General features: G+C 33.6%; 1 protein-coding gene across 5 annotated transcripts in view; it reads left to right on the top strand.

The window, feature by feature from the left end:
* DENND1B (DENN domain containing 1B) overlaps positions 1-23,481 on the top strand; it is a 266,328-nt gene that overhangs the window by 204,923 nt on the left and 37,924 nt on the right. For all 5 annotated transcript variants that reach the window (XM_047704392.1, XM_047704388.1, XM_047704391.1 and 2 more), the window contains 5 exons: positions 9,462-9,552; positions 15,952-15,992; positions 16,712-16,780; positions 21,428-21,484; positions 22,520-22,627. In XM_047704392.1, coding sequence (XP_047560348.1) covers positions 9,462-9,552; positions 15,952-15,992; positions 16,712-16,780; positions 21,428-21,484; positions 22,520-22,627 — 366 coding nt within the window. The remainder of the gene's footprint in view (positions 1-9,461; positions 9,553-15,951; positions 15,993-16,711; positions 16,781-21,427; positions 21,485-22,519; positions 22,628-23,481) is intronic.

Raw genomic sequence — 23,481 nt, 5'->3', positions numbered from 1 at the left:
ATTTTAGACCAGAGGATCAGAAAAGACATTACTGATAATTCAGGTGATACTTAAGCTAAATCTGAGAAGGGAATTAGTTTTGGAAGGAACATCATTTCAAGTAGAGGGAATTGCTACTGCAGAGACCCTAAAGGAGGGAAAGAACTTGGCATTTCCTAGCACTGGAATTAAATCAACTATGGGCAAGAAAGAAATCATACGAATTTCTACATTATCCTATTAATCTTTTTTTAAAAGAAGCATGATAGTTACTTTATATGGTATGTAATCTATAGCTAAGATAAACACATGCACTGAAGATTCAACAGCTTTGGAGTATTCAGAAACATTTGATATATGAATCATTAGGAGATGGTAATTATATCAAGCACTGATTTTATAACATGAAAAAATAATAAAAATAAAATGTGACATAGGGGAGAACTGGAGACTTACTGGCAGAAGGAAGGAATCCATACGGAGAGATAGCTTATCAGGACAAGGAATACATTATTTTTCAGCATCCTTTGCTCACTTACTTCAATTAGTATATTTTTTTTTAATTTTATTTATTTGTGGGGCGCCTGGGTGGCTCAGTGGGTTAAGCCGCTGCCTTCGGCTCAGGTCATGATCCCAGGGTCCTGGGATCGAGTCCCGCATCGGGCTCTCTGCTCGGCAGGGAGCCTGCTTCCCTCTCTCTCTCTGCCTGCCTCTCTGTCTACTTGTGATCTCTCTCTGTCAAATAAATAAATAAAATCTTTAAAAAAAATTATTTATTTGAGAGAGAGAAAGGTATAGGTAGAGGGGGAGGGGCAGAGGAGATGGAGAAGCAGACTCCCTGCTGAGCAGGGAGCCCCTGGGGCTCAATCCCAGGACCCTGGGATCCTAATATGAGTCCCTGATTTGAGTCGAACCCAGGCGTCCTACTTCAATTAGTATTTTAAACAGTGTTTCTCTAAGTGGGCTCTTAACCATCTGCATCAGATTTATCTAAAAGCCTATTAAACATGGATATTCTTGGGGCACCTGGGTGGCTCAGTGGGTTAAAGCCTCTGCCTTCGGCTCAGGTCACGATCCCAGGGTCCTGGGATCGAGCCCCGCATCGGGCTCTCTGCTCAGCGGGAGCCTGCTTTCTCCTCTCTCTCTCTGCCTGCCTTGCTGCCTACTTGTGATCTCTGTCTGTCAAATAAATAAATAAAATCTTTTTTAAAAAGTGGATATTCTTGAGTCTCACCTTCAAAATTTCTGATTCAAGATACCTGGATTAAAACCCAGGAATCTACATTATTAATGAAATACATAGCAATATACACACTGAAGCTTTGGAAACATTCATCTAAGTATTCTTTATTCATTCTGTCAATTCAACAGTATAATTTGAGTGTCTACTTATGTATGAGGCAGTGTTTTGGATGCTGGGATATATTGGAGAACAAAGCAAAAAAATATCGGATCTTGCAAATCTTTTATTTCTAGTACGAAGGGAACAGATAATAAGTTACGTAGAATGTTCAAAGATGTTAAATACTATAGAAAAGCAAACAGAATGGGGAAAGAGGGTTCCCTGGGGGTTAGGAAGAATATAGTCAGTGTGGATTTCACGGAATATGTGGCATTTGAACAACTTCCTATAGGGTGGTCAAAGATAGAAGCAGAGAGGAAGATTTGGAAGGCTATTGCTATAATTTTGGTGAGAAGTCATAGCATTTAGGAACTGGCTTGTGGAAGATAGGATAATAGCTGGTCAGGTTATGGATCCATTTTGAAGATAAAGTCAGTGGATATTTTTAAAGATTAGTATAAAGTGTGAGAGAAAGAAAACTCAGAGATGTTTTCATGATTTCTTATCCAAGAATCTGGTAGGATGTAGCTGTCATTCTATTGAAATTGGGAAGAAGTCTACGGCCATACCACCCTGAACGCGCCCGATCTCGTCTGAAATTGGGAAGAATAGGGGCAAGAAAGATTTTGGTGAGAGGAATTCAGTTTTGAACATGTGAAGTTTGAGACATCTGTTAGACATCCAACTAGGATATTGGTTAACAAATGGATAAATGAGGCAGAGGAGAAAATTAGGCTGGAAATAGACATTTGGGAGTCATTAGCATAGGGTTAGGATTTAAAGCCATTAGACTGGAGACAAGTGAGATTATCAGGGGAGTGGTTCTACAGAAAAATGGCAAGAAGCCCAGGAACTGGAAAATAACAGGAGGCAATGGTGGAGGAGGCCAAGAAAGAGTGAGTGACCAGTGAGGCCGGAGAGAGTTCAAAATAATAAAGTATCTTCGCGACCAGGTAGGGAAAGAATACCAAAGAGGAAAGGGTCAACACTGTCAAAGTCTCGTGACAGGTTAATTAAAATAAAGACCTGAAACTGACTGCTGAATTTAGCAAAGTGGAGACCTGTTGACGTCAGCAAGGGCAAGCTTGCTGAAATAGTGAGGCAGAGATTATGGCTGAAGCATGGGAGAAGAGGAAGTGGAGACCAAAGTCCTGACAGCTCTTTTGTGTTTTACTATAAAGAGCAGTGCAGAAATGGACATAGCTAGAGAAGTAAAAGGGGTCAAGAGAAGAAATAACATGTGTGCAGGCCATTGGGAAGATCTAGTAGAGAAAGAAAGCTATTTGCAGGAAAAAGGAGGGAAATTGGTTGGTGGACTTGGTCTTGGCGAGGAGCACAGTTACTGCATCACAAGGGAGAAAGCACAGGCATGGGAGGAGGAGGAGGTAAAAGAGCTGGATAAATGGGATGCTTAGAATTTGCAGAATTTTTCTTTTAATGACTTCAGGTCTTTTTTTCCCGCTTCAGTGAAATTAAGAAGCAAGGTCATCCGCTGAGAAAAAAAAATGGGGAAAGTGGTTGGATATTTAAGAAGGGAGAAGATATAGCTGGGAGAGTGAATGGACTAGGAAAAAAAAAAGAATTGGTTGGCATCATTCGGAGCACATTAGAGATGGCAGATTATGACTTTAAAGTGAGAGTAGTCCTCATGCTTGGCTGGGTTTTCTCTCTGCACCTGGAGCTTCCTACAGGCCTACTGATAGTATGCTTGCTCCTGTTTCCGGGTGTTATTTATGCTGGTGGCTCCCTTGCCCTGGCATCCTTTCTCCCATAAACTATGTGGCCTTCTTCCTCACGGCTTTCAAGGCTTGACTCAGCTGTCATCTTCTTCATGATATCTGCCCTGACCACACTATTTCAAATTGGATGCTCCTTGCCCAGGCTCCCCAGTCTTCCTTATGCAAGTCTCTCCTCTTTTCTAACACTCACTACCTTCTAACACACTACATAATTGATTACATTTTTTTTATTTCATGCTTCCACTCCCCTTCTCCCCGCAGATGTTTAAGCATCATCAAGGGCTTTTTGTTGTTGTTGTCATTATTGAACTATAATTGACGTACTAGTTTCAGGTGTACAAGATAGAGATTTGATATTTTTATACATTATGAAATGATTATCACCATGAGTCAAGTCACCATCTGTCATCATACAAAGTTACAGTATTATTGACTGTATCCCCTATGCTGTACCTTACATCCTTGTGACTTATTTGATAACTGGAAGTTTGTACTTAATCCGCTTCACCTGTTTCACCCGTGCTCCCATCACCTTTCCCTCTGGCAATCACCAGTTAGTTATCTGGATCTGGAAGTCTCTTTCTGTTTTGTTTTGTTTGTTCATTTGTTTTGGTTTTTTAGATTCTACATAATAAGTGAAATCTTACGATACTTGTCTTTCTCTGTCTAACTTATTTCACTTAGCATAATACCCTCTATGACTATTTAGATATTGTAGCAAATGTCCAGATATCATGTGTTTTTTATGGCTGAGAAATAATAGTCCGTTGTGTGTGTAGTGTGTGTGTGTGTGTGTGTGTGTGTGTACACACATACCACATCTTTATCCATTCATCTATCAGTTGGACACAAGTTGCTGCTATCTTGGGTATTTTAAGTAATGCTGCATGTGAACATAGGGGTACATATATCTTTCTGAATTAGCGTTTTCATTTTCTTTGGCTAAATTACCCAAAAGTAAAATTGCTGAATAGTATGGTAGTTCTGTTGTTAATTTTTTGGAGGAAACTCCATACTGTTAGTGGCTGCACCAATTTACATTCCCACCAACAGTGCAAGAGGATTTCCTTTTATTCACATCTTTGCCAGTACGTTTTATTTCTTTTCTTTTTTCGATAATAGCTATTTTGACAGTTTTGAGGTGTTATCTCATTGTTTTGATTTGGATTTCCCTGATGATTTGTAATGTTCAACATCTTTACATATGTCTATTGTCTATCTGTATGTCTCTTCGGAAAAATGTGTGTTCAGGTCCTCTGCCCACTTTTAAATTGGATTTTTTTGTTTTTTTTATTACTGAGTTATATGAGAACTTTATGTAATTTGGATATCAACCCTTCATCTGTTACATCATTTGCAAGTATCTCCTCCCATTCAATAGGTTGGGTTGCCTTTTCATTTTTGTTGATGGTTTCCTTCACTGTGCTAAAGCTTCTTAGTTGATTATAGTCTCATTTGTTTATTTTTGCTTTTGTTGCCCTTGTCGGAGGAGATGTTCAGGTCTATCTCAAGAAACAAAAAAGGTCTCAAATAAACAATCTTAAATTTAAAGGAACTAGAAAAGGAACAAAGTTAGTAGAAGGAAGGAAATAATAAAGATCAGAGAGGAAATAATGAAAATAGAGACTTAAAAAAATAGAAAAAATCAATGAAACTAAGACCTAGTGTCTTTGAAAAGATAATGAAGTCAATAAACCTTTAGTTAGATTCATCAAGCAAAAAAGAGAGAGAGCCCACGAAGTCTGGAATATTTGTTCTATTTGTTTCTGTATTTCAGGCATCTAGGAAAGTATCTGGCATATAGTAAACATCTAATTAGATATTTATCAAATGATTGAATTGATTCTTTGGTCTGGTGGTCATGAAGTTTAACAGACTTGATTTTGTTGCAAATTATCTAAAGACTGTCTGTTGATATGTCCTAGAGGATAGTGTTCTGTTAATGTTTTTCAGGTTATTAGCTCCAATAATAAATCACACTGATTGGGCTTTTTTATACCCTTCAAAATGTTTTCCTGGTCATTATACCATTGCAGTGTAATTTAGTATCCTTACAGTTTTATTTGCCTAGTATTTGTGATGGAATAAAGATAAGTTTATTTCTATTCCTTCATATACTTAATTCTTTTGGTTGAGCTCTAAACTGACCTACCTCATTCCCATTTATTATAGCAGTTTGTGTTTATATATATAGTGACTCACTGAATGCCTTACATTTAGCAGGTGTCTATAAATATCTGTTGACTTAATTTATTGTAACACTTTAGTGTAGTTTTCACTAACCTGTTAAGGTTTACTGAGCATTTATAAGAAGGAATATTTAAATTAGACTACTTTTTTTTTTTTTTTGAGCCCAAAGCATTATATAGAAAGGAAATTTTAAGGATCTGTTATAAATTAATACATTTTAAAAGTACTTTTTTTTTACAGTATTAACATTTTTTTCTTTAAATGCTGAAGATTTCTACTTATTAAATATGTATTTTTTCTCTAGCTCTCAAGCCTTTATTAGATTAGCTATCTTACATTTGTGCAGGAAGAATTTCTTATAGGAGGTAAATTTTGAAACATGTTCATTTTTCCTCCAGGCCGAAAAAGGGGTTGGGGAGTCTCGATTTGTCTTTTGTGTTGCTCCACCGCCTCTGCTGCTTTGCTTCAGTAATAAGACCGTTGTGTTAGCACAAAAAACGGCACTCCATCTTCCTACTTCCCCAGCTTGATAAAGAATTGCACCACTAACTTTCTTTCCTCAGAACAATGTTTTTTTATGAGCTCTTTTTAAAAAAGTCAAAATCTTTAAAAATCGTTTAAGACTCATACAGTTTAATTATTGTCATCCTCAGAGTTTTGATGGATTAATTACAATTAAATATTTATATAACATATGTCCACACCACTGGAGGCATTTAGAACACTGATTAATAGCATAACTTATTTTGGATTTTTAGAGTAAATGCCAGAAGTGCACTGACTGGTGAGGAATTAAGGAACTGAAAAACATACAATTTCTCTCTTAGAGCAAAGATGCATAATCTGCTGGGCCATATATTTAAGTTTATTCTGTGAATCAGAACATATTCTTTATATTTTTTGGAAAGAAGCTTAACTCTAAGTCTATTGTTTACATTTTATTGTATTTTTAAAACATATATATCTTATTTGAAAATTGATATGGTGAATGTTTGTTTTTATTTAACGGTATTGCTTACTGAAGTCCATTTAAAACAATAGATAATTTCTTTAGTAATGGATTTAATTTCCTATTAAGATGATTATTTAGGGGCGCCTGGGTGGCTCAGTGGGTTAAGTCTCTGCCTTCAGCTCGGGTCATGATTTCAGAGTCCTGGGATGGAGCCCTGCATCAGGCTTTCTGCTCAGCAGGGAGCCTGCTTCCCACTCTCTCTCTCTCTCTGCCTGCCTCTCTGCCTACTTGTGATCTCTCTATCAAATAAATAAATAAAATCTTTAAAAAAAAAAGTTATTTGAAGATAAAAACATTTTGAAAAACCTTAGCAATAACTGTCAAAAAGAGTAGCAGGAAGTAGCTTTACTGCTTAAAAGCATTTCTCTTGTAACCTGTCATACTACTTTAAGATTGTGTTGTAAGGATTAACAAAATGCAATTCTTGCAATTGGAATAATATTAATGATCTTGATAATTATATATATCCTTATATGAATGACTTATTTATAATTTATAATAAAATTATAGACTCCATGCTATAGAATTATGTCTATGATTTTTTTTTTGAAATTTCCAATTATGTTATTTATGTTTTGGTGTGATTATTTAGCATGTTTAGGTCCAGGTTTAAATTTTCACTTTTGGAATGAAAAGCAAAATATTGAGATTTATGTAAAAAGCATCATCTTAATTCACACTCTTAAATTCTTTTAAAAATCTACTTGCACCTTAATATTTTATTATATCTATCTGTTATATCTATAGCACTTTCATTGTTATTGTTACTTGTTACTTGCAATTCCAAATTAATTCTTCTAAAACTTACATCTTCCAATTACCTAAAGATATGTGTTTACTAAATTAGGTGGGTAATCAACTGAAAGGTTACAGCCCATTTTAGTTATAGCTTTTCCTACAGATAATATTTTTTAGTTCAAAATTACTTTTATGCAAAATAGCTAAAATGGTCTTTTTTACTTATTATGAAATCCTCCAGAGTTACTAGAATGGAGTGACCATGACCCAACTCCACTTGGAAAAAAAAGAAAAAAAGGTGTTACTGGTTACTGAATCAAAACTAGAAAAAGAAATTTAGAAAACTGTTACCTTAAGCATGTTTTTCTCCATTAATGCCTCTTCTCAGCTTATCCCTGGGTATCTTTATTTGTGTGTATGTGTATGTGTGTGTGTGCACAAAATCCATCTTTTATTTTAAGAACAAACATTTGCATTAAGTATGCATGCGGATTAATGTCTGATTGTCACTGACAGAATTGTTTGTAAAGTCAGTTGATAACATGAGGCATTTTTATAAGTGATTAATTTTTATTGGCTCAATTCATTAGTTCAGTAAGATGAAGTAGTTACTCATGCTCAAAAATGCATAATCAGTAAATAGTTTGGGGATTTATCTCCTTTTAGATGTTGAACTATTCCACTCAAACTAAAATGGATGGATTATTTCTAGTAAACATAAAAATGAAAACCTTTTAAAAAGTCTTGTAGTCTTAATCTTTTAAAGCAAATTAAGTCCTTTAAAAGGATGTCTTAGTTTGCTTCATTTGTCAGTAATATATTGCTTTAAATTTATCATTTTACTTCACCTTTTTTCTTCAAAATGATACTTAGTCCATCAAATTAGATCACTTTAGTTTGATTTATAGTGCTGTGTTGAAAATATATGAAAGTGAAATCTTGCAAGCATTTTAAACCACTTTATTTTCAAATTAACCATTTATCATATGTAGGGAAGATGCCAAGATTGTTATTACCTTTTATCTCAAGATACAATGAAATGAATAATTACGTACACATGCCTTTCACATTGTTTCAGTATACGTGAGTCTTTCAGCAAACATTCATTTCAAACTATATGTGAGGCTTTTGCCAGGTATTCAAGATACATACATGAGAAAGACAGTGATCCTACACTCAGGAAATCCATAAATTGACAGAGATCGAATAGGTGGTGGTCGTGGGAAAAGGTGGACTTTAGTATTTAACATTTATTCTCTGCCTGCAATCTAGGTACTTCATATTGTTTCAGTTAACCCTCACAAAACGCCATAAGATATTTATGATTTTTCCCATTTTATAGAAGGGGAAGCAGACTCACAGACAGCAAGTTGCCCAGGATCATAAAGCTAATAAGTAGCAGCGATGTGATACAAGCCTTTCATTCTCCCAAACTCCTGTTCATATTTGCTTATATTATTGGAAACTTTTTTATTCCATTATATCCATAATGAGGATATAAAATTGGGTTATCTGTGGTCCCTACCCTCAAAAAGTTTTAATTTTTATGAGAGCAACTCACACTCTTAAAGAAAAAAAAAAAAAGCCAATACTATACATCTTTTAGGCTACATCTGTTTAAATCCTTCTAACATTTTGGTTCAAAATTATTCGATGATAATATAAGGTAGTTAAACCACATTTTAAACAGGACTGTGTTGATTTCATTTGTTTCTTTCTTAATTTTGTAAGAGATTTCTGTCTCAGAGTCTTAAAAAACTGATGTAACTTACTGCTATTAAATAATTTTTAAAATGCTACCTGAGGAATACTGTATTGCTCTATAGAACTTCTCTAAATTAGTTTTTTTCATTTAAATATAAAACTTTTTTTTAGAACTATGACAGAGTGAGAATTGTTTAAAAGTCAAGCTATTTTAATTTGGCTAAATTTAAATTTTCCAGAGTAAAAAAATTATGGCCAGGATTAATTCCATCATGAAAGTGAACATTTTGTATTAATCTCCAAATCTTCAGGTTTATCTTTCAAACATCATTTAAGTCTTTCTTATATTACCCTTTGTCTCTTATGCAAGGGACCTTAAAGATACTTTACCTTCAGTATGGATGGAGAAACCTGAAAACATTTATAATATTTTTTATAATCCAAAAGGTACAAATTTCAGATGGCACAGATAGACAAAATAGAAAGTAGCCAAGTGCCAGTAAATTGTACATTATTTTTCTTGTTAATGAAGTCACAGTCTGTACCATACATTTCTGATTTAACTAAAGTGCTGTTATTTTACTGGGCTATTTTAATTGTTTGAGTTTTCTTGACATGTATCTGTATATGTGTGTATATACATATATATGTGTAATTTATATTTATATAAGTATCTGATATTAATATTTTTTCTGTAAGTAAAATTAATTTTATGAAGAAAGTGAAAATTAACATATTTGACACTTTTTAATTTCAGTTTATTGATGGTCGACTGGCAAAACTAAATTCAGGAAGGGGTTTTTCTGATGTATTTGAAGAGGAAATCACTTCTGGTGGCTTTTGTGGAGGTAAAGACTAGTTCCAGTGTGATTATCCATTTTCTGAGTAACAATTGTTTTGATTTTTACACTCGTATCTGATATAATCTACTTCATAAGGAATGATTTTCTCTAAACATAAATGTCTTAGATATATTTTTTGATCTATAAGAGCTCTGGTGTTAACTTATTTTATATTCAAGGTGTTAAGATGGTCTCATGAATTGGTAGCTGTTTGCCTTGAATAATCGTTTAATATTAGTAGAAATAAATGTCACAGAAATGCATTTAGCTTGTATCTCTTGTCTTTCATCTGACTAGTGTTGTCTGCTAAAATAACCCACAGTGAGTCTACTACTAAGTAAGATTTAAAGAACTAAGATATATAGTTGAAATATTTGATAATATAATCTAAAAAAAGATTTGAATACCACAGTGCTTTTACATTTTAAGTAAGTGTATTGTATAGTAGTCTTTGCCTTTTGTTTTTTTTTGCTTTGCAGAACATTGCAGCATGAGGAAAGACTTTTCAGTTTACCATCCCATGTGCTTACACTTGTCACTGTTAAAAAGTGCTCACTAAAAAAATGGAAGGCGTCGTATTATTTTGTATGTGTGAAACATAAGCTAGGTGATATCTCATTTTTTATTTAATATAATGCACTTTAATATAATTAAACAAATACAGTGTTTTCATATGTAAGTATTCAAACAACATTACGATTACTAGACCGTTAATGACTTATGAACTGGTACTTGTACATGATTGCTTCAGTATATAGTCCTGACTCTGGCAGAGAATTTTGCTGAGTCCTTGAATGTCACATTCATTCATTCAGCTGGTGTTGTGCTAAGTGTTTACATATATAGTAGGCACTGTTCCAGGTACAGGGGAACTAAACAACAAAAATCTCTGGTATGTTCATTTTCACCATGTATAATAGTAATTTTTTATCTGTAGTTTTAATTTAGGGAAGAGATGTCTTTAGTGTGTGTTTGAATAAATAGTTGCTAGAAAAGATAAATAAAACATGAAAAGACAAATAGTAATAAGTATGCATCTACAATTTTCCCCAAATTTAATTTTATTCTTAAATAAGATGTATTTTTGCACCATCGAAATACAAAAACCATTGAGAAAATTTGTTCATTAAAAGAGGTAGAGATGAACCGAGCATTTATGGACCTTCATCTGACATAAGTATAGCATTTCACTGAAAGCATTTAGCTTTGGGAAAAACTTAGTTTACTTGACTCAGCGAATAAGCCAAGCTCCTTGCTTTCCTCAGCTCATGGGTAAAAATTTAGCTTCAATGGAACTTTTGTGTTAAAATAAGGCTTTTTTACTTTTCAACTCACACAAGCAAAATATTGTCAGCTCATGGACAAATTGCTTGAGGCATCCATTCAGTATTTATATAACTGCTGTCTCATTATTTTTATGACCCGTGGGGCTAGTATCATATATGGAATTGAAGATGACATCTTGTGACAGTAATGGGGTGAACTGTGATCGTTTTGTAGAGTCGAATTCTGTAGTCTTAACCATTGGTCCAGATACCTCTGTTCTAGAATAGAGGATAGGTGGGTGGCTTTTCTGGTGGGAGAGGGGTTGTTAAATCTTTCATTAAAGGTCTCATGATTTAAAAAGAATGGAATATTGATCACCAGTTGGCATCTGACTTAGAGAGAGCTACATTTGCAGTACAACTTCATGCCAACCACTTCGCTGTTCTTTCTTAAAATGCAAAAAGTTTTGAATGCTTATCTTAATTTGGTGGTGGTGGGAGCAATAGTGAATGAAAGGGAAAACATAGTTCAACAAGTATTAATTTCAGTATGTACAGCAAGAAAGTATATTACAAATTATGTCTGGCTATCAAGTGTTATTTTTTAATCATTGTATTTTAGGTTATTATTTTAGAGATATATAGAGATTATTCTTAGAAGAATATAAAGCACAATTTATTAGGATTTTAAATAAAAATATGAATATAATAAAAATTAGTAATGTTCTTATAAATGATATATAAAAGAACATTATACATTTGTCATTTAGACTATATAAAGAAAGATGTCTGTATCGTGATATGAAACTATTTTTCAAAGAAGTAAACTATTAAACTCATTTCTCTCATAGTTACAGTAAGAATAATTATAATTGTTCTTACTGATATTAATATGTGACAGAATCTCTTATAAGAGCCTACAAATTTTATCTCATTTAATCCTCAGAGCCCCTGAGGTATTTTGATTACCCATCCCCGTTTTTATAAGGGCACTTATCTCAACAATTTGCTCAAGGTCACACAGCTAGTAGTGCTAGAGTCTGAACTCGTCATGTATCTGCCTGCGTTCAAAGCTCTTGCTTTAATAACTATAATATATTGCTTTCTTATGATAAGAAATCTTCTTAATTAGAAGACATTCAGTAAACAAGAGCACTGCCCAAGCCTTCTCTACTCCAAGTGGATAAAAGTAAAATTCCTGTCTTGTGATTATCCGGTGAAGATTTTTCTACTAAGCCCCAAGAAAGATCACCATAAGAAAAATCAACATTCACTAAAGCTAAGCAAAAATAATTAGGAAATTTCGAAGAAGCATCTAATTTCTCCCCTTTCTGTGCCATTGCAGTAACAGTTTATGTATCCTGTTTGTTGCCAGTATGTATGCACGGTGATGATAAAATGAATATGAGCATGGTGGAACTTCGTAATTGTTGTGGCTCTGATAAGAATATACAAAGCAGGACAGTCATACATAGAAAATCTAGATTCACACTGAATCTAGAACTATGGCTAAAGACTGTGAATGCATACAGATTTCCAAAAACTGATTTCTGTCCTGTGAATTCCTGTGCTCAGGACTGTTAAAGGAATCCCTGTTACTCCTGATGTTTTCATGAGACCTTTGTAGAATGTTCAGCCTTATCAGAGAAGTAATATCAGGAAGTATGTAAAGGGAAGAATATCTATAGAGGCTAAAAGGTAATAGAAGTGGACGTAAGTAGGACAAAGGGTACAATTAGATAAATAAAAATATTGGTCTGTGAACAAGCAGCCAAGGAATATTGAGTAGTTAAGAACGTGGTGGGGGGAGGGTTATATATTTTTTTCATTTAAAATCAGGCTAGTTTTTTAAATCCACTTCCAGCTATTTAAACTTTCAGAAGGAGAAACATTTTCAGATTGATTTTATAAAGAAGCATATAGTTATTCTTCATTAGCATTTATTTCCTCATTAGTTTCCTGATATAATCTGATCAGTCTTTTATTTATTTCTCTCTCTTTCCTGTACTGACTGAGGCACCAAGGGGATTGGAAGAGATAGTAGGTAGTCATCCACTTTATGGCATTTTTCTGGCTTCACTGAACAGTTTAGGTAAATTTATATATTTTTTGAAAAATAACTACAAATTTCTGGAATTTAACAAATATATTTAAGGAAGAAGTCTTCGGACAGGTGAGAGACAAAGATATTCTGTCCTTGAGTGTGAGAAAACCACTCATATGTTTAATGAGAACAATGCTAGGAATTTCCTCAATAATGCTTGTTATTTCCATAATCCAGTGACTTTAGGAAGGACTCGGATTTTTTTTTTTTTTGGCATTCAGATTCATTTTTAAGAAGAAAAACAGCCTTTAAACAATATTTTTAAAAATAATGCATTTGTCTCATAAATTTTGTGGGAATAGAAGCCTTCCATTTGAAAAGCTCTAAATTTAGAGAAACAAATATCTTTAAAAAAAATCTAACAGGACTCTACCTATATCGTACCACATGTTTCCCCATCATCTCAAGCAGTTAATGTAAGGACTTCTGTTTTCCCCTGTGCATATAATTCTGGATTATTATTGGTGATTCTGTGAACTGTTTCTTCTCAAGGTATCTGCTTTGAACAGCCCATTTTCATTTCTAATGTAATTAGTGTGAAGCGATATAGAGGAAATCTCTGTTTTATCATATTTTATTTAACAGTCTTAAGAGGTAGAATTTCAGAGTTGAAGGACTACAGAACCAAGAATTCAAATACCTAGATTCTTAATCTTTCTCAGTTGCTATCTTTGTGACCTTGGGCAAATAATGTGCCACCTCAGAATCTTCACTTTCTTCATTTGGCAATTTACTGACAATAATAACTTACATTTTTGGTGTGTCTTGATGTGCTAGGTACTGTACTAAGTAACATTGTAGCAGCCAGGTTAAAGACCTCGTCCCAAACGCCATAGTTTACAAGGATACAGTGGACTTGAACCCTCAGACCATTGGACTCCAAAGTCCACTTCCTTCTCATTGAACTGTGCTGCCTAAGATACTACCTGCTTTACCTATCTTGGGAGTATAAAAACACAACTCAAATAAGAGGATGTAGGTATAAAAACATTTTGTGACCTGTGGAGAATTGAATATGAGAGCTATTTTTATTCCTCACAACTCTAAATAAGACACTGATCCTTCTATAACTGCTCTGAAATTTTATGATACTTCTTTTCTTTGTAGTTTAGGGGCTTAAAAAATTATTTTCTGGATTGACAAGTGTTCCAGAATGCTAAATAGTTATCATATAGAAGTTAGTGTTTCTCTTTCTATTTTCTTCCATTTATTTTGTGGAAAGAATGAAAGTAAAGCACTTTCCAGAATACTATAAATAACAATCAAGTCTTAAATGTGTGATTTCTAGCCAATCATTTTTCATAGAGAAGTTAAATAAGTATATGAACTGTTGAGAACATTTAGTAGAGAGGTAAAAGTATATGAACAATCTGGAAAAAGACATACTGTTTATTTTTTTGTTAATAAACTCTCCTTGGAAATAAATTGATAGAATAACTTGAATTTTTTGTCATTTTATAAAGGAAATATAATTTAAAAATTGTTTAGGACAAATACCACCTGAAACTCATGGTTTTTTAACAGTGCAGATTTTATTTACATAGGTTATTTTAAGTAGACACATTTTGCTATAATCATTTCATAAGATTAGAAAAAATATTATTTTTGCTCATGTATTTTCTTCCAGAAAAGTGAAGTGCAGTGCTGAGTAGTAAGAGATGTTTTTTACAATAAGGGTTATTTCTTGATTTTTTTTTTTTTCTGTGAGTTAGAGAAAGATTTTAATTACAGGAGTAAAATCAGAGCTGTATACATTTTGCCTGATGTTGGTTAGGAATGCAAAGAGAACTGCTGGAAATAAATTCTTGGGTTGGGATCATTCTGCTTCTATTTTATAATAGCAAGGTAATGAATTTGTTAAAAGAACACAACAATATGCAAGTAGAGAACATATATGGTGAAGATCTTAACTAGGCTTATGTGGTGATCACTTTGCAATATATACAAATATCGAATCATGCTTTATATCTGAAACTAACTTAATGTTGTATGTCAACTATACCACAATTGAAAAAAAGAAGAGACCATAATCTGTTTTAGGGATTACTTGTACTTGGAGTAGCCATCAGGACTTCTTTTTTTAAGCATTTAAACCAAGAAGGCAGATGAAATCTAAGTCAGTTGATATAAAACATTACTTGAGATTATTGTGTTCTCTTTTTTTGCCCTTTGATGTCATTTTATTGATTAAATTACCATATTTGGAACCAAATATGTGATTACTAGTTTTATTAGAACTGGTTTTAAGGAGTGCACTTGTGATGAGCACCGGGTGTTGTATGGAAGTGTTGAGTCACTGTATTGTACACCTGAACCTAATATTACACTGTATGTTAACTAACTGGAACTTGAATAAAAACTTAAAAAAAAAAAAAGAACTTTGTCAGCATTTGAACTTTCTAATAACCATGATGCTCTGTAAACTAAAACCTTCATTGGTTTCACATTTCCTTGGGTAGTTTCTTTCCAATTGGGATTTACAACTAGAGAATATCTTCAGAACTTGATTGTATTGCATTACAGTGGAATTTGTGATCCATTAATGTTAATAGTTAAAAACCATAGAATAATCTCTTTTGTATTCAAGTTTCTTTGCATTTTAAATTTCCATCTAGTTTTTTTTCTTTTCCTATGCACTGACAATATTATTTTTTAAATGAACACAGTTGCATAAAAGAGACACACTTTTACAAGACAACATAGATATAAAACATTGAAAAACTAGTATAAAAGACATAGGAATCTTGGATTTCAAAAAAGAGGGTTTATTTTATCCCTCCTTAAAATGAAAGAAAATAGAATAACATATTACCTTCATACATGAGAAAAGAAAAAAATCTCTGTTCTAAAACATTCTAATCACTGTGTTCCTAAGAGAGCAATTTAATAGTTTTACAATAACATTGCTTTTTTCACAACATTGCAGATGAATAAAATCTGCCTACTAACATCTGGAAATATTAGTTCTTGATGAATTTTAGTTTATGATTTATTTTAGATCCTACATTCCTGACATCTTATTTTTATATTTTCCAGGGAACCCAAGGTCATATCAACAATGGGTGCATACAGTCAAGGTAATGATAACCCTTCACTGTTTCTTCCTCTTTCACTCAAATGTATATGGAGAAGTGTTCAGTAAAATGATGCTGTTTATACTTACGCCGTTTATTGGCAGTATGTGAAATGTTTGTACTTTTTCACATTTTAAATATTTTTATTTTATGCTGTTATAATTTAATTGATATTCATAATTTTAAAATGAAAAGCTTTTGTCCAGAGATAAATGGTGTGTTTTGAAAAACAAGTTGTTATTGTCAGCTATATTCTATCCTAGAACAAAGAAATTAGGAGAAGTATCATTTGAGGGGAGTTTTATCATTTCTGGTAATGTGCTTGTTGTTAATATGATCTTTTTTAAACGTAAAACTTGCCTCCACACATTTAGACTTTATTGTCCAACCTAAAACAATTGATAAACAGTTGATTTTAGTTCTTTTTTTTATTAAGTTTTAAATGTACCTATTACTGGTCGTATTTCTGAAGTCTGCTAAACTACAAAGATGAAATGATTTTTAAATCATGTATTACATCAACTAAAAGAACAGAGTAGAATGTTTACATTTTGTCTGAAATTACTGTAGTATATGAAAGTTTGAAAACACTTAATGTGACATAATTTCTGTAGTCTTTAATTTGTGAGAAAAGCTCTTTTTCCATACTATTAATAATACTTTGTTTTCAGGACAGTCTGGCTTAAAATTTTTTGAAATATCTTTCTTCTTTTTCTTTACAGAAAGGAGGTGCACTGTTTAACACAGCAATGACCAAAGCAACTCCAGCTGTACGGACAGCATATAAATTTGTAAGTTTTCTTTTGATATTTAAAAATTCTATTAATAAAATTATACATTTTCCTAGCTGACAGACATGTACATCTAGAATACTTCTTATTTTTTCTTTTAAAAAAAGCTTTAGGGGTGCCTGGGTTGCTCAGTGGGTTAAAGCCTCTGCCTTCAGCTCAGGTCATGATCTCAGGGTCCTGAGATCTAGGCTCTCTGCTCAGCGGGGAGCCTGCTTCCCTTCCTGTCTCTGCCTGCCTTTCTGCCTACTTGTGATCTCTGTCTATCAAATAAATAAATAAAATATTTTAAAGATAAATTAATTAATTAAATTTAATTTAATTTAAAAAAGCTTTAAAAAATTTAGAGTTAATACTGACCAAAGTGAATTCAGTTTATTTCCAAGCTATCAGTAAAATTGCGCACTTAGATTGAAGCAGTCCATAATGAAGTGCCATTTTTAAAGATTTGATTCTTTCATTTAACAACATATTTTAAATTCTCATTGTATACTTGAGGCTAAAGTAGAAAAAATAGGCAAATATTGCACGTTCTCTTCTCTCAAAGATGTTTGACTCTCTATAATTAAAATTCTTTAGTGATTCTCCATGGCTGAAGTAAAACAAAAAACTGCTGTATCAATAGCAGTAACAAAAATAATTAATAAATAAAAATCTCCTTAATATAATAGCCAAACCCTTCAAGACCTGATCCCTCTTCTGTCCTTTCAATTCACCCCAGCCCCTAGAGCCTGCCGTATTTCTAGAGATACTGAGCTACTCCTCATTTCATGAATGCAAGATGTTCTCTTCTGCCTCTATCCTTACACAATCCATTTCTACTAACTGGCACATTTATTTCTTGGATTTTATCCACCCAGTAAACACTAATTCATTCGATAAGACTTAGTTTAAGCACTAGCTGTTTCCCTATAAAATGTCCAACCCCACACTATAAGGGTTCCCATACCTTCTGGGTCCTTATATCTCTGTTTCAGCACTTCTTTGGCCTGTGTGCATCTTTATCTCTAGTATTAAACTGGTTGGAGCTAGTGGGTTGGCATTCAGTAAAATAATTTTTAAATGTAGTAGGTCATATGTATTTTTTATTTCTAAAAATATTCAGGGCAGCAGGATTTTTGTAAAGATTTTATTCATTTATTTATTTGAGAGAGAGAGAGAGAGAGAGCACGTGCAGGCAGGGGGAGGGTCAGAGAAAGAGGGAGAGAGAATCTCGAACAGACTCCACACTGAACGTGAGCCCAATGCTGGTCTCAATCTCAGGACTCTGAGATCATGACCTGAGCAGAAATTTCAAGAGTCCAAGGCTCAACCAAATGAGCCACCCAGGCACCTGAGGGCAATAGTTCTGATTTTGTAAGAGTTTATCTTCAAATGCTCTCTCAGTAAAGGAAGTGGTATGATTGAATTAATAATGGGATAATATATTTTAATAAGCTTAGAACTTATATTCTTGTTTTGACTTACAATTATGACATATATGTAGCCACCATTACTGTTAAAAAAAAATCCATTTCAAAGATTACATTTTATAGTAGGGAAGCTAATCTACAGAGTGGATTCAAAAATAGTGCCACAATTCTGAGCTGTTTGAAGCCTCATCGTAGGAAGAGGAATCCATTTTGAATCCATTTTGCCTGGAAACAGCAGCCTGTGCATTTTGTTTGGTTGTTTCATAGTTTTTCTGGAAAACCTCTCTTAGTGTATCACTATCTTACTATAATACTGGTGGTTTGATTTATATACAGTTTTTGGAGAGATTTTTTTTTTATGATAAAATAGCATATGGCTGCCATGCAAAACATCAGACTGGCCTTGTTTCTCACATTCATTTAAGATTATAAAAAAAGGTTTCTCAGTCAAGTGCCCCTTATTTTATTCCTTGAACAAGCACTTGGAAATTTTTCCTCAGTCTAAGAGAAATGTTTTGTATTACTTTGCTAATTATGTTTTTCTCCTTAATTTTTCTCTATTTTTGACAAAAACCCAGAAATAAAAATGTTCAAAACTTATTCATTATTCATATTTTTATCTTTCTCATCAGTAGAGTGTTTTATTTTCTGCAGAACAGTAAAATGTTAACAAGTCAAAATTCTGCTCTCTGGAAGATAATTCCCTAAATTAATTTCAAGCCAATTAAGGTCTTCAGAATGTTCTTAATTGCTTTCATCATTTATCTTGTGATCATGTTGCACATGAATGAAGAAGTCAAGAGGTTTGGGACAAGTAAAGTCAGTTTGTGACTTTCATAGTTGTACCTAAAACTCACCTTTTTGAGGCTATTCGAACTATGAACTCTTGAACTTCCTCCTTTGACCACAAATTACTATGAACAAAACTTCTGATCTCTCTCTCTCCTGAATGTTAATAACAGGATTTATTTTCTTGATTTTCCATAGATGGTAAATTTTTAAAAACTGGGAACCATGTTTTAAACTGTTTCATTTATTCAGTAAGTTATTTGAGTACCTCTCGCATACTAGGCGTTGTACTTGTTATTTGAGTTGCAGCCCTGAGTATGGCACATAGTGTGAATGACAGAGGTACTGCCCCTGCTAGTTTTATGTTTGTATCATCGTCCCTTCGCTCTGTGTTTTGGAACTAGTACAGAGGAACCAAATATGTATTGGTTGAAGGAAATAATGATTTTGTCCTGTTGTTAAATCATTCTTCTATGCTTGGAACATTTTCTCTATGCTTTTTTATGCTTATATTTTTCTATCCTTATAGAGACCAGAAAGAAAACTAGAACTAACATGTATGCTTTTCTTATAAATCTAAAAATAACGGTAAAGTGAATACATGATTGATTTGGCTAAAAGGTTTTCTGAGTCACCTTTTTTGTTAGGATTTTGTCTTTTAAATTCTTAACTAAAGTCATTTGCTGGATACTTCTCTGTAGAGAATACTTGTTTATTGCTTAGTTTCAACTTGGTATTGAAAAGGATAGAGAGAACGTCTGTACCCCATCTTCCAGACAGTCTGAAGGTCCGTGGAGGAGGTCGGGCAACAGCCATTTAAATGAATCAGTGCATGAATTACAGAATCATGACTGACACTAGATTCAACTGTATACACCGAGGAGCATCTGAAAAGATTAGTGTGAATCAAGCAAATTTTGAAAGACTGGAGGACATTTAGATAAATTAGAATATAGACAAAATAAGAGCAAAGTTCTGGGAGATGGAAACAGGAATATTTTCTTGGTAATTATTCATTTTTACCTAATGGGAATGTAGGGGTTAATATAGGACCCTTTAAATAGATAGAGTGGCTTTACCAATAAAATATGGAATGTGAAAATGCTTTAATTCCAAAGAACCATGGAAATACAATTTAGGGTTATTGAACTTTTTAGGTTCTCTTTTACTGTGTGTAGTATGTTTTAATTTTGCCTCATTTGCAGTAAAGAAATAGTTGTTTATCCAAGTTCAAGACATAATTTGAGTAGTTACTATATACCAAATACTGTATTTGGTACTACAGATATTAACAGGAAAGAAATGAGACACTTCCCCTAAGTGAACTTGGGAAGACATGTATTCACTCTTCCTAGAAGTGACTTGGGAAGGTAGGATGGTTTGGTAGAAGGAACAAGAACATTGGAGTCGGAAAGTCTTAAGTCCCTATGACCTTAGTTTCCATGTCTGTAGAAGGAGACTCATGATGCCTTTTCTCTCGTAAGACTTATATTCAATAGATATATTTTAAAAACTTAGTTCTTCCTTCCCTTTTGTGATGGTGGGAATTTGGACTTAGAAATGAAATAGACCCAGATTTGAATCTAGGCTATGCAGACTGATGCCCTCTGAGTCACTTTCCTTATTTGTAAAATGTAGTAATAATTGCACCAACTTCACAGACTTGTGATGATTAAATGAGCTAATACATGCTAGGTACCCAGCACATAGTCTTATACCAAGGAAACACAAGATAAATGTGAATTTCCTTTCTTTTCCACTCTGGCCACTCTGAGTGGGAATTTCCAGTGGAAAAAAGGCCAAGGCTTAAGGGAGGTCCCCAGTTACTGGTCTTTAGTTAAGTTATATCCCACAGGAATCATATCAGGACCTGAGAAGCTCAAATGCTGCAGTCAGATTCCCGGTGGAACATGAGGATAACGTCTTTTGTTGAGTGACTTTTAGTTTGTACCAGAAAAACTGGGTGTAAAATAGCTATAACATTAAAATACTTCTGCTAATAAAAACCTGTGTCTGCCTGTAAAAACATTTTAATAAAGTTTTGTAAAGTTGCCTGAGTTTCTTAAAACCCGAACATTTGCCCCAATAGCCTGCTGCTGGGATGACATGGATTCTGCTTTTCACCCCCAGTTAATCACAATTTCAAATTAGGACTGGGCAGTAGTCATCTGGTTGACTCCTGTATTTTCAATAGTTTAAGAGGCAAAACGGGCTATATGTTAGCCTTTGTATGATAGTAGTATGCAAATAGAGACTAATCATGTTTTCACTAATTTAGATATAATAGTAAGTGGGGTGGTCTTCCTGAAAATAAAGTTTTAGATTATAATTTGTTCTTTTTCTAAATAATATGAAATTAGCCAATTTCATGAAATGAGATCTCATCTGCTTACTCTTTAAGTGGTAATAGAACCATGCTGAGCCAGACTCTTGTGTTACCTTTTTCTAGGCAAAAAATCATGCAAAGCAAGGGATAAAGGAAGTGAAGAGTAAGCTAAAACACAAGGTATGTCATATTCTTCTTTTCATTCTTCCTTGATTCTTGCATTAGTTTGAAGCTTGTACTTTACAAATCACATGAGATTTATGTTTTTAATGACGTTTGAAATATGCTTAGCCCTTTGTTCAACAATGTATTTTTCATAACAAGCCCTCTGGCAACTGTCTGCCATTCTATATGCAGTCACTGAATAATCTCTTTATTGTTTGCATTTTTTATCACAGAACAACGGAGATCTTCAAAGATGCTTTAACAGGATGTATGTTTTCATAAAGTTGATTGCCTTGATATCACAATTGAAATTCTTGCTTCAAGCGGAGAATTTCTTTAAAAAGATGATCTTTGGTGCAGAATTAAGCCAGGAATGCCATCATTTGGTTTTATAGGATCTTTCCAGTAGTCGCTACTTTAATTTGAAGCATGTTCTTAATTTATAAAAGATTGTGTTTGAAGATGTGTATTTGAATCTATGAATATTGCATATATATGAATATTTATGTGTATGTGTATGTGTTTTTTATTTGAGTACATATTACATCTTTGCAGATTTTTGTCAGTTGTTTTGATTTTCTATCTTTGATGAAAAATATTACTTAAAACTTCTATTTTTATGATGGAGAGTAAACAATCTTTATAAAAATTTTATCCAAATTTTTCAAAATAGAGACTATTTTGGAAATTATTAACTCATAATATAGAAAAATGCATTTTCTTCCTAAATAGATTTTTTTTTTAAGATTTTATTTATTTATTTGACAGAGAGGGATCACAAGCAGTCAGAGAGGCAGGCAGAGAGAGAGAGATGGGGAAGCAGGCTCCCTGCTGCACAGAGAGCCTGATGCGGGGCTCGATCCCAGGACCCTGAGATCATGATCTGAGCCGAAGGCAGAGGCTTTACCCACTGAGCTACCCAGGCGCCCCGATTTTTTAAAATTGTATCTGAAGTGTTATTTTGCTATTTGCATCTATATCAGATAGTTTGTCTAAAAGTAATACAAGAAGTATTTTAAAATAATTACTTGTATATTTCCTCCTGTGTAGGAAAATGAAGAAGATTATGGGACCTGTTCTGGTTCTGTACAGTATACACCAGTTTACACATCACACAATGAAAAAGGAGGAAATACAGAAAAGCGTAAGCTGGCCCAGGTGGGTTTATTTACTCTTATGTCTCCAAATTCTAAAATTATGTAATTCTAGTTAGTTTTTAAAGAACGGTTTTGGACCCATTCTTTTTTTTTTTTTTCATCATTATGGTAAGAAAGTTTGTGTTTCCAGTCAAGGAGGTTGAGTAGGTAGTATCTGAGCAGGCTGCAAGAGGATTAGGAATCGGTCATTCCAGATACCAATCTCTGCATACTTTATTATGTCATCATAGAGTTCACAGTCCAGGAAGGGGAGAGAAGCAGTTAAGCATGTGATTGCTATAGAATGTGAATAGCTTGATGATGAGGGGGGAAATCCCAGCTTTCTACTACAAAAATAAAATGAAATTCATACATGGGAATTTGTTAAAACTCTTTTATAGAAATTAGAATATGAAGTAATATGCCTGTTTTTTTCTAAAGTTAGATATTTTATTTGCTATAAATATTTAAAGCTTCTGCTTATATGTTGATGTTATGTAAAATACTGTCCTAAAGGGGGAAAGTGTTCAGAATTATAGCTATATGTACCTCGGTTTTGCTGTATAAATAAGTTTCTGAAGGTTTATATGATCCAGATTTGTATACAAATCATATTTTAAGTGGCCTTAGAAAACTAGCTTTTAAAAAGAATTTTCAACTGGATTATAGTTCATTTATTGCAGTCACTGATGTTTACAGATGAGGGAGGTGATAGCCAGAACGGTCACCTCCCCTAAGACTTACAAGGAGTTAGTGGGAGAATGGGATGCGAATGCATCCCTAATGCTCACTTAGCTTTCCTCGATCTGCATACACTGCAGGAGCAGGGATGGCCTTAAAGAGCTTCTCTGTGTCATGAGGGTTGCGGAGATGCCA

The sequence above is a fragment of the Lutra lutra genome, chromosome 15, assembly GCF_902655055.1.
Source record: "Lutra lutra chromosome 15, mLutLut1.2, whole genome shotgun sequence".
Taxonomy (NCBI): Eukaryota; Metazoa; Chordata; class Mammalia; order Carnivora; family Mustelidae; genus Lutra; species Lutra lutra.
This window is presented reverse-complemented; position numbering and strand designations above follow the sequence as displayed.